Here is a 12,044-nt window from a genome sequence, read left to right as displayed (position 1 = left end):
CTTCTTAACAAATTCAAGAAGCTATATGCATACCATTTTAAAACAAATATTTTACATATATTAAATGCTTCAGGTTGAAAGAATACGGTGGAGCCAAAAGTGGCTCGACCTCAAAACAAGCATTTTATGAGCTTACAAAGGGTGTTATGAATGAATTCAAAGGTATTTACATACATCCTGACCTCGTTCATTTTGTTGCTAAATTCAGCAAAAATATGTTTAGGGTAGATGGGTAGATATAACCCGATTTCTAACCTTCTTTTCTACCCTCATGTAATTTCATGAATTTCATCGTAAATGTTTGTCGAAACTTCTTCATCGTATATGCTTTGTCGAAACTTCTTCGTAAAGTTTTTGTCAAGACTTCTTCATCGTAATGAGCGTAAATGACAAAAAAATAATGTTTAGGGTAGAAGGGTAGATATAACCCGATTTCTAACCTCTTTTCTACCCTCATGAATTTTCAATGAATTTTCATGATTCTTCGTAAAATGTTTTGTCATGATTTCATCGTAAATGTTTTGTCGAGATTTTTATCGTTGTGGTCGACGGTTAAGCCACAAACGAATGTCCGACGTCCCACCAAAAAATATTTTTTATTTTTATTGTAGTAAGAACAGAAATGTCATCGAAGCAAAAACGTTCACGAACAAATCTAATGGCGAAACATTCACAAAAGGCACTTACAACGGTATTGAAGTCTTACGTAGAGACAAGGATGGTTATATAAATGCAACCAAATATGTGTCAGCAGTTTAGGAAGGACTTTAGAAGGTTGTTGGAAAATAAGTCCTGGGAAGAGTATTTTGAAGGCATTTTGTGAAGAATATACCAACCCGCGGAAAACAGCGGGTTGCTTTTTATACAAAATTCATGCAGGAATTCCTGATGAAATCAAACAGGTTAGAGGAATGTATGTAGACCCAAGACTTGTAAACTATATAGCAATGTGGGCTTCTCCAAATATTGCATAGCAGTTGGAAAAATTATGGACTCCATAGGCACAGAAAAGTTCATGAGAAATTAGATGAAGAAGAACTTGAAGATACAGTAGAGAATGCAAACCTTTGTTCGAAGAAGAAGTTAGAAAAAATGCATGAAAAACAAATAGAACATGAACGTGAGATATGTTCTGGTTTATAGAGACTCTCCATACGAACTAGACCAATGGGAACAAGAAGATTTAAAGAGAGAATTTAGAGAATATGAACTCGCTAAAGTAGCATTTGAAGTGCCAGAAAAGAAGTTAAAAGTTGGGGTCGTTTTGTAAAAAAATATTGTGATAAATGAACCATTTTTTTCGACAAAAATATTAATTTAGGGTAGATGGGAGATATAACCGATTCTAACCTCTTTTCTACCCTCATGAATTTTCATGAATTTTCCCGAAATAAAAAATAAAGTTGGTTTTTTTTAAAAAAATATTTTTTTTATTTTTATATGTAAAACATGTTAGCAACAACAGCACAACTCGTTAGTCATGAACCCAACTTCAATGTTAGTAAAGAGATGAAAAAGCTTCATTCCTTCTTCATATACTTTCGAAACAAAAAATCCAGAAGATAAGCGAGAACTTCTCCAAGGAGGATTTAGATTGCACTGCAAAAGATGAAACAGATGAAGATATCTTTATGAAATGCAGGATATTATTGACCATTTACCCAATGCCTGAAATCCAACAACAAAAGCTTACTATTCCAGAATTCGAGAAATAGAAGTCAAAGCAACTGACTCAGTAGAAATAAAGAAGTTCATACGAAAGGTTAACTATGAGTTTCTTGATTTCATTGCAACCACAAAAGTCATGGACAAAGATTGCGATATGGATAATAAGAACATCTCTGACATATACAAATCCTGTGGGAGTTTAAGACCTACGACAACTTTGTTTCGTTAGTTGCTGAATGTGTATGGCAGATAAGAATAAAGATAGAAGAGGTAAGATATGAATGAACAGATAAAACCCGCAATGAGTAGAGAGCAATTTAGATCTCGGACAAAGTTTCTCACATTTGTAGTGGAGATGGAAGGCTTTGAGGTATATTGTATTAATATATACCCCAAAGCCTTCCATCTCCACTTGAAAGTGTCCAAACTTTGGGTTAATACTTTCAATTAACCCAAAGTTTGGACACTTTCTAGAAGGAATTGGAGGGTAAGAGATATACATTCATATGGTATATTCTTACCCTCCAATTCCTTCTTAAAATGGGAGAAACTTTGTCCGAATGTTAAACTATTCGGACAAAGTTTCTCCCATTTTTTGAAGGAATTGGAGGCTATGAGATACTGATGCAATGTCAGTAACTCATGGCTTCCAATTCCTTCCTAAAACTCATAAAACTGGACATTACATGCATATAAAATTTGACATGTAAAGTCCACTTTTTGTGAGCGGGATTTGACTCCGTCAAATCCCCTTTTTCGTTTACGAGAAAGCCAAATTCTCTCAAAAAGTTAAGTAGGACCAATTTTTTATAAAAAAAATCCAATTTCATTATGAATGTTAATTAATTTATATAATTATTGAATAAAAAATTTTCTTTGAGATTATGAAAAGTTCTTTGAAAAGTTATTTTTTCTCATTTTTAAATATTGTATTAGCCTATTTATTTATAATCCAAATTAAATAACTTTAAATTCAACATTTAAAGAATAATTTTGAAGGAATTGAGTTACTTCCCCCGACGATAAAATTGAGAGGTTTACATTTTGACCGAACTTAGCATGCAACAGAATTACTACATACATAGTCGAACTGAACTTGATATTTTGAAATTTAAATTATTTATCAAAATTAAAATTTAACTTGAAATTTATAATTATTTAGTCATATTTTGCATAATTCTAAGTAGATTTTGTAAAAAATCAAGAAAGAAAAATTTTAACGTGCTTTATTTTTTCTTTTTTATAATAATACATATTATTATATAATTAACATAAAAAAAAAAAAAAAAAAAAAAAAAGGAGTGGGGCTTCCAGGGGCTGCGCCCCTTCTAGCCCCTAAAAAACCTAGAGGAGAACTAAAAAATTATATAGTAAGAAATTAAAGTTTTTATTCGATAAGAACGACATCGCTATCGTTTTCTTCTTCCTCCTCCTCTTCTTCATAGTCAGTATCTGATGGCTCTTTGTCAGCCACATGACCAGCAACAAATATTGAGACAAATTGTTTCTTTGGCTTTGTTAGCAGGAACTTTTGATGGTCGTAGAACACGAATTCTACATTTTGAAAATGTTGTGCTGAGTATTCTGTGAAATGGGAAATTGGAATTGGTTCTCCCATGCCAAAACAGCAATGGACGCGAACAAAACATCGTCTTCGACTCTTGCAGGTTTGTCAATTGCAACAGTAGTTATTATGTGGGGTTTTCCTTCACATCCTGCAAGAGATTGTACATGATAGATTGCTTTTTCTTCCCCCTCAGGAACTGAAAGTGTGAAATGGAATGAGAGTTCTCCATATTCATTTGCTTCTTCGTAATAGTTGTATGTTGTAGGATACACCAATTGAAATTTTCCTATTCTTGTTTCCCTCAGGTGTTGTCTATATTGCTTGGGAAAACATAAAATAAATTGCTCTATAGCTTGTGTTGCTATTAGATTGGTTGTAACTGGTAATTTTGAGGCGAAAAGGTCTACAAGAACACCGGGATTTTTTATGTCGTTTTCAATTGGTTTAACAGATTCTATGACTTTGTTAAACATTTCACTATAATCTGAGTTGTCTTCGACTCCCCAATTGTTAAGAAGTTTATACAACAATTTCAGTCTTTTCATGGCGTATTTTCTTTGAATGGATTCGGGTAGCGAGAGGTTACAGTCGTCGCTTTGTGTTTCGTTACTCGAATATTGTTCAAGAGAAATTAAATCTTGAAATTGTGCTCTTGTTAACATACTTGTAGAACTATGTGAAACTTGTTCTGGTGCTGGTTGTAAATCTGTTTCAGATGTTTCTGTTGTGTTTTGAGAGAAGAAGAACTCAAATTGTTGGACAATTTGTCTTGAATTGTAGAACTATGTGAAACTTGTTCTGGTGCTGTTTGGACAACTGTATCTGTTGTGTTTTGAGAAGAAGAACTCAAATTGTTGGACAATTTGTTTGCAATTGTATGAGGAAGTTGCTTTGGTATTATAGGAGGTCGTAAGGGTTTTGAGAATGGTGAGACATAAGTTGTAGGAACTTTAACTGCAGAGGTAGTCGACGAATTGTTTGCAATTGTATGAGGAAGTTGCTTTGGTATTATAGGAGGTCGTAAGGGTTTTGAGAATGGTGAGACATAAGTTGTAGGAACTTTAACTGCAGAGGTAGTCGACGAATTGTTTGCAATTGTATGAGGAAGTTGCTTTGGTATTATAGGAGGTCGTAAGGGTTTTGAGAATGGTGAGACATAAGTTGTAGGAACTTTAACTGCAGAGGTAGTCGACGAATTGTTTGCGACATTTTTTCTTCCTTCCATTATGAAAAATGAACTGTTTTTTTCGGACTACTCATAGAAAAGTTTAAAAAAACCGTTTTCGTCAACGGTACCCCCTATTTTTTTATTTTATTTAATAGTTACCGTTGGAAAACCGTTCCATCTCAAATATTGAATGAACTATAAACGTTTTTTGTTTTCTATATATACTTTTTTGTCCAACGGTAAAACTTTTTACACAACGGTTTTTGAGAGTCGTTGCCGTTGACTTTTTTGTAGAGCACTCAAAATAGTATAACTTTGTCCGGACAAGTAAGGGTCTATCGTCGCTACAGGAAAAGTTACCGGCGTTCCAAGGAAGTATACTTTGAGAAGCCTTTTTCCCCTTATAGAATGAGATAGGACGGTTATTTTACAAAACTGACAACACTTTGACCGAGTAGTTTTTTGTGCTGAACAAAAAGTGTCATATAAACATCTGTCAAAAACCGTTTTTTACTTCACTTAAAATGCCACGTAAGCTACGTAAGAATATACGTAAGAGGAAGGGAGCATTGAAACATCCAATAGTAAAACTGACACCACAACAACAGTTGCAACAACAAATGATGAATGACCCCACTATGTTGCAACAAATGTCAAGCAACCCTATGCTTTTAAACCGAGTTATAGGTGCACAGAGTGGAGGTTTAAGAGCGGCACTTTTAGCGAAAATGGCAGGCTATGGTGGAGCTGCAGACGGAACAGCTTATAACCCTCAAAGTCAAATGAATTTGAGTTCACTCAAAAATCAAATAACAGATGTCAAAAAGTCAAACATAGACATACAGAAACAAATAAGTGAAAACGAAAAGAAACTAGAATATGACAGACACACAAAGAAACTCAATGAGTTAAACGTAGAGAAAAAGAAGAAAGAAGAACAACTGAAAGAACTAAGTACAGAGGAATATGCGAAAAAAGTGTCAGAAAAAGCAGCAGAAGTAGCAAAAATGGAACAAGATGTTATAAATTTGAAAAACCATACTACTCAATATAAAGTACTGAAAGATGAAGAAATAAAACAAAAAGCCCTGAAGACATATATGGATAGCGATGAGTATAAAAAAGAAGTTGAAGCAAATGTAAAGGCAGAAAAACTTTTACAGTTGCAAAACCAAACCGTACAGTATGAAAACTTAGCACAAGAAAGTAAAAATAACGACGCAGCCATGCAAAAGGCAATGAAAAGCGCAGAATATATAAAAGCTAACAATGACTGGTTAGATGCCCAAGCCAACGCCAAAGCAGCCCAACTTATAGGGTCAATAAGGACAAAAATACAAGCGGATGAAGACAGTTCAAATGAAGCTTTAATGAATGCTGACTTTAAGAACGCCTTCGAAGCTCTTCATAGTAAGGTGAAACTAGTGAACGACTTCTCATCTGGAAAGAAACTGAAGTCTGAAGGTTTCGACAACGAGTTAAGAGAAGTAGCACAAAATATGACGAAAATAACAGATGCAGCAACGAGACAGGCAGTTCAAAGTGCCTATGACGCCGTTAGAGCAACTGTTGTGGAAAGTCAAGAAAAAGAGTTACAACAGACCAAAACAGACCTAGTAAATGCTTTCTTAAAAACGAAAAGTCAGGTAGGACATTATGCTGCAGATGGAACATATGTGCCAGCTGGTGGAACTTATATACCAGCTGGTGGAACTTATATACTAGCTAGTGGAACTTATATACCACCAAACCCTCCAAGAGAAGCACCTGCACCAGGACTACCTAAAACATTTACATCGTCACATGGACACAGACACAGGCATGCACCAAAACCAACACAACAACCAACAGTTCAAAACACTGCACCACAACCAACAGTTCAAAACACTGCACCACAACCAACAGTTCAAAAACTGCACCACAACCAACAGTTCAAAACACTGCACAACAACAACCACAAACAGAGCAAGGACATAAAAGAAGTAGAGAACAAGGAAACCAAGAATTCTTAAAAATGCTTAAGGAAGACTATGGTTACCCAGATACTCTTGACTTTAGTGACAGATATAAAGAAGCTATTAGAAAGTTCAAGGAAGGAAATACTGACCCGAACCTATTTAGCTTTATGGTTCAGCACCAAATGGGATATAATTTCAAACCTGGAAAATACAAGCTCGCTAAGGGATATGATTTAATAGCATATCATCCAAATGACATGACTGAATTTACTCCGAGATATTTGGTGTCAGAGATAAATGATAATTCAACTATCTTCATGAAACGCGTAAAAAATAGAGACGGAACGAAAGAAGAAAGGGTTATGAATGCGGATGGCTTAAATAGGGAACTTGTTAAAAACGGTCTCGGAATATATGAAATGCCAGCAGATGAGGTACAAGAAACTCCACAGGAAGAAGTTCAGATACAACCAGACATGGAAGAAATAGTTCAGCAACAACAGCTAGAAGAGCCTGAAGGAAACGAACAAGTCCCTCCTTTGGAAACTAACTTCACAGAACTAGATGAAGATTTGGAACAGCCGAAAAATCTTGACCCTCAACAAGAGTATGCGGAGAATATGGAATCTTTCCAAGAGTCTAAGAAAAATTCAGCTGACATAGTAGAAGAATATCGAAAAATGTTCGCCGACATACAAAAGACTCCAACATCAGATGAAAATATTCAGCATAGAATGGAAGTACTGAAAGAAAATGTACGCAAATACAACAATCCTTTTTACTTACGACCATATAACGTTCAATCTTTGGCTGAACTCGGTGAAAATAAAAGGTTAAATTTCAACAAAACATATAGAAATGAAACATTGTTTAAAGTTCATTCAGAACCTAACCAATATGGAAACAAACCTACTTTTGTTTCTGCAGACTATGGAACTACAATGAGATGGGGTCATAAAGCTAATCCGGATAGGTGGTTCATAAACTTACAACCACAATTCCAAGAAGTTGTAGACGCAATGGAAGTGAATGGTGAACCAGATATAGCTGGTATTTTCAGCGCGGCTTTAATGCCATTGAAAGATATGAAAGATGCAGATATTTTGAACCAGTATGAAATGAACATGGCTGATGGAAATATAACACCTGACGTTCTAGAACATTTATCTCAAAGAACTACACAGAACCATAAAGATGGTATATTTGGTGAAGAGTTTAGAAAGAAAGTTAGGGAGAGAGAAGGAAGAGAACCTATTGTACATGACCTTGCAAACGAAAGTTTGCAAAATGTCATAAAAACTTACTTTGCAGACAATGAACTGAGAAGGGATGAATATTTAAGAAAACTCAAATGGACAGTACCAAATGAAATGTTAGTATTGAAAAACATGTTCCTTGACAAAATAAAACCAACTACAGAAATAAATGACGCAAGCCTGAAACGTTGGGTAAAAGCTTTCCCATTCACAAAAGATATTATTGGTAACATGGAAAGAAAACCAGAATGGCTACAAAAACATATATTTGGAAACGAGCTTATTCCATATGGACAAGCTCTGTTTGAAGAGCTTGAACCGGAAACTCAGGAAAGAGTCATGCAAACAATACGCGAAGACTCAAATACAAACTATGACAAAATCTTTCTAGGATATAGGTTACCTGAGATGGGCGACCAGAGCCCAAAGGCAAAAAGGACACGTGAAATTTACAACATACTAGGTGAACATGAGGCAAAGATGCAACGACTTGAAGCAGAGGGCAAGTTACCAAAAGCGACACCAAAGAAGAAGAGTAGAACAAAGTGAAAGTAGTGAAGAAGTAACTTCATCTAGTGAAAGTAGTGGCAATGAAGGAAAAAGAAGAGTTAAAAACTCAGTCAGGAAGAAAGTAAAGCTTGGTACGAGTGGGTTCTATTATGATATATAAATCCAACTATTCTATATTTTTACCCATATGAAATGTACGCCGCTCAGAATATAACGCCAACAGTTTTGGATGCCATGAACGGAAATGTTTCCGAATGGTATAACGAATGCGACAATGCCATTAGAAGGTCAGAAATAGTTCCTGGAACTTACGAATATACAACTGCTGTTTCTTATGGAAACGTAGGTGAGTTTGGAGAAGGTTCTTCAACAACAGTAGATATTGCTTGCGACAGGTTTCATATTATTTCTATTGACAACTCATTCTTATACGTGGAACAAGACATTGAAATAAAACCTTCTGCCAAGTTGTCTGACAAGAAAGGTTGCAATGGAATTTTCTATGTCGGATACCAATATGCTCCAGAAGTTTTCATGGGATATAAGATATATTCTAACTCTGACTTAGTTCAAACAGTAACATGGGCAAACTATGAATGGTTCGCTTTGAGAAACTCAGTACAACCACAAGCTAGAGAACAAACAGACCAGTATGCAAATATTGAGAAAATAAGAAGACTTGACCCTAACGTTCCAGGAGTTTATGTTAACCTTTCTGGTTCAGATGGAAATGCTGCCACTAAAGTAAAACTGAAACTTAGAGTTCCTTTGTCATCTTTCCTCATCTTCAGGTTTTTAAGATACTTGCCAAACTGGGCAGGAAAAATTTCTATTGAACTTACTCCAAGCAAAAATAACTTAGTCATTGCACCAACACAAGACCCATTCACTATTACAGACGTAAAGGGAACAAATCAAACGTCATTCGCCGAATTTTGCAAAGACAAAGTTGACTTAGACTTTGGTTTCTCAAACCTCAACAATGAAGTAAACTATTATTTCAATGCTGCTGGAACTGCTTGGGACCCAGTTAAGTTCACATGCGAAAAATTTGAATGCAAGAGAATAGAAAGCAGACTTGCAGTCTATATGTTGGACCCAGATATTTCAAATGCTTTAGCTGCCAAATATATTGCAGTTCCACTTATGTTCCCTATACACCAAATATCTGTCAAAGACTTTGCAGGTGAAGTTGGAAACCAAAATCCAGGAGCCGCAGGTGCAAGAACAGATATTGCTTTAACAACTGCAATGAAACATGCAGATACTATGTTTGTACTGTTCAGACGAACTATAAATGACTATTCTTGTTTCTACAACCCCGGTATTAAATATCATATAAACATAGATGGCAAATATTATCCAAGAGAAGAATATTCTACAGTTGAGGATATGAGGTCATACAACTTGACATTAGATGCTATGAACTTTAACAACAACTTCACAACAACCATTAACCCTGAAATGCAAAGTTCTATTATGCCATATGTGAAAGTATGGACTCATACAGGAGGTCAAAAAACTCAATATACAAATGGAGACCGTTCAAACTTTTGGCTTGGCATTCCATTTGCTGACTCAGAAGACTTTATGGGTGGTATTTCAACTGTTGGTACTGTACAAATACAATATACTGGTGACAGAGACGGTCCAGATGAATTGAAAGCAAAGAAGTTTACAAAACCAATAGCACTTTTCACGGAAGATGCTCTTTTGAAGATTCGTTCGATGAAACCTGCTGGGGCTCCTCAGATTGGCATAACGACAGCTTCCATCGAGCAGATTTTGGCAGCAGGTCAGTAAGTTGTTCTTGAACTGACTTCTCTCCGTCAAATATTGACAGTACGCCAGTTTTGACATAATATTGTAAGATAAACTTACCTTTAGAAATATCTGTAAGTTTTGTTGTTATATTTTTGTCAACGTCAAGAACTTTCACCATTTCAGTTATACCAACTTTCTTTGCTTTATGAAAATATTTTGGTTCAGCAAATATTGCTATTCTATAAAATTTTCCATTGTTTGTATAAAGAACTATTCTGTCAATGTATTTGTATTGTTTGTGTGTGTAAACTTTGTTCTGCTTCAATTCGAAGAGATACTCGAATACGTCCATCTTTTTATTCTAAGTAAAATGTCATTTCCGAAAAATAGAAGCGTAAGTGTTTCAAAAGGTTTAATGGCGGTGGCAGATGTGAAGTTAAATTCACCAACTCAAACAAACAGTCAAAGTGTTGTTGTCAATGTCAAAGACAGAGATGTTGAAGTGGGGAAACCATACGAAGACGAAGATGGTATAGCAATTGTTCCTGTAAAAGAACAACCAACATATCCTGAAGTTAGCAGAGACTTAAGTTCTGTTGCAGATATTCGAAACGACTACCAACAACTTAAAGACAAACTTCAAACTCAGGAGAAGATTTGTCAAGCTTTAAGTATAATGTTAAACTTGGTCGAACACAACCCTGTAAAAGTGAACTCATATGTCATTGCACCTCATGAAGTTTTGAAAGAACTATTGAAACTTTTGACAGAGGCAGACGATATAAACATCAAAGAAATAGAACCCGACATTAGTTGCTGTGGTGTTTCATATAATGTCATTGACAAGATATACGTTATGAAAGGAGGTGAAACGTTGAACTTAAAGTATAGTTTCCCAGACGTCATAAAAATATTTGACGACCACAACATTTCATTAAAATTTATTTGCTAAGTAAAAATGTCAAAACTTCTTGAAAGATGTTTGAAGAAAAATAATATAGACTTTATTTCATGTAAAGGACTTTACACACTTTTGAACGATATGAAAGACCCTGTTTTGTTTGTTCGTGTAGACAAAGGAAAGTTCTATGTCTTTACAAAATATTTGAACTTCTTAGACAGAGAACTTCAAGAAACGCCATGTGAAAGTTTAGATGAAGTTCTTCTCCACTTTCAGAAAAACTTTTAAATATATATAAATGGCAGAAGATATAATGGTTTATACTATTACGACTAAAAACCCTGAGTCATATAATTCTATAACAACAAACTTACAAAGTCCTCAAGGACGATATTGTAAACTAACCTTAAACACAATGACGACTAAAGCCTGTTTTGCTCTTTTGACACCAGAAGACTTTATTGTTGTGAATGGTAAAAAATACTCCTTTGAAGATACTTACTCAGATATACCACCAACAGGTTTTGTTGACTTATTTAATACTTTAAGTACGGGTGTAACATGTGCTGCAACTAGAGCAGGTTTCGTTATGTTTGGATGTCCGACTGAGTTTACTATAAACATATGAGCTATAATACAAAACTTATTTCTGGTTTTTACTACCAACAGTTTCCTATAACAGGAAAAGGTGTCATACAAGGAATGTCTATTCCATTGACTTTAAGTACACCTATTTTATATATTGTTTCAAACTTAGGTTCAAAGTGTTATTCGAATGTCGACAGAAACTATTATGACCAAAAGATACTTATGCGTATAAACAATACTTTCTCTGCTGGTTTGCCTATTGTTCATTCGAATGCAGAATTTTCAACCTTAGTGAACTCAAACACTTTGGCAAGTATAACGTTGACATTAGTTGACGCAAACTTTGTTCCTGTAAAACTTTTATGTCCTATGTATTTGTCAATGACGGCAGAAAGTTTCGAATTGGAAGATGCAACTGGTGAAAGTATTGTATTACAAGAACAACTTCAACAACAAATAGCTCAAGAACAACAAATGCAACAACAAAGTCAAGAATAAAAAAAATATTTTTTTTATTTTTATAAAAATGTACAGAATAGATGTTTCAGATTTTTATGACTTCCAAGCATTCAGAAATATGTGTCCATTTAGAGACTATAACAAATCAGTCGAGAATTTGAAACGTTTAGTCATTTATGTCGACTCTGCCCCAGAATGTTATGTT

General features: G+C 34.9%; 3 protein-coding genes and 3 pseudogenes across 6 annotated transcripts, besides 2 other annotated features; 5 read left to right on the top strand and 1 right to left on the bottom strand.

Annotated features, from left to right (window-relative positions):
• Positions 1–12,044: part of a mobile genetic element that runs on past both edges of the window.
• On the top strand, positions 623–1,286 carry TVAGG3_0250600 (annotated as a pseudogene). Its single transcript has one exon. A coding segment is annotated over exon 1 (664 nt).
• Positions 1,993–2,436: a mobile genetic element.
• TVAGG3_0250580 lies at positions 3,093–3,897 on the bottom strand (annotated as a pseudogene). The gene has a single exon. A coding segment is annotated over exon 1 (805 nt).
• Positions 5,069–6,049, top strand: TVAGG3_0250570 (protein of unknown function, DUF4106 family; the record flags this gene model as incomplete). The annotated part of the gene is made up of 1 exon (XM_051228026.1): positions 5,069–6,049. A coding segment is annotated over one exon (981 nt), but the record flags the coding sequence as incomplete, so codon positions are not given.
• On the top strand, positions 6,529–7,334 carry TVAGG3_0250560 (protein of unknown function, DUF4106 family; the record flags this gene model as incomplete). Its single annotated transcript, XM_051228025.1, has 1 exon — positions 6,529–7,334. A coding segment is annotated over one exon (806 nt), but the record flags the coding sequence as incomplete, so codon positions are not given.
• TVAGG3_0250550 (protein of unknown function, DUF4106 family) lies at positions 10,307–10,843 on the top strand (the record flags this gene model as incomplete). Its single annotated transcript, XM_051228024.1, has 1 exon — positions 10,307–10,843. The coding sequence occupies one exon, from the start codon at positions 10,307–10,309 to the stop codon at positions 10,841–10,843; it is 537 nt and encodes a 178-aa protein (XP_051113010.1).
• TVAGG3_0250540 lies at positions 11,106–11,878 on the top strand (annotated as a pseudogene). Its single transcript has one exon. A coding segment is annotated over exon 1 (773 nt).

Source organism: Trichomonas vaginalis, chromosome IV (genome assembly GCF_026262505.1).
Source record: "Trichomonas vaginalis G3 chromosome IV, whole genome shotgun sequence".
Classification (NCBI taxonomy): Eukaryota; Parabasalia; order Trichomonadida; family Trichomonadidae; genus Trichomonas; species Trichomonas vaginalis.
Note: the sequence above shows the minus strand (reverse complement) of the source record. Positions and strands in the feature narration are given on the sequence as shown.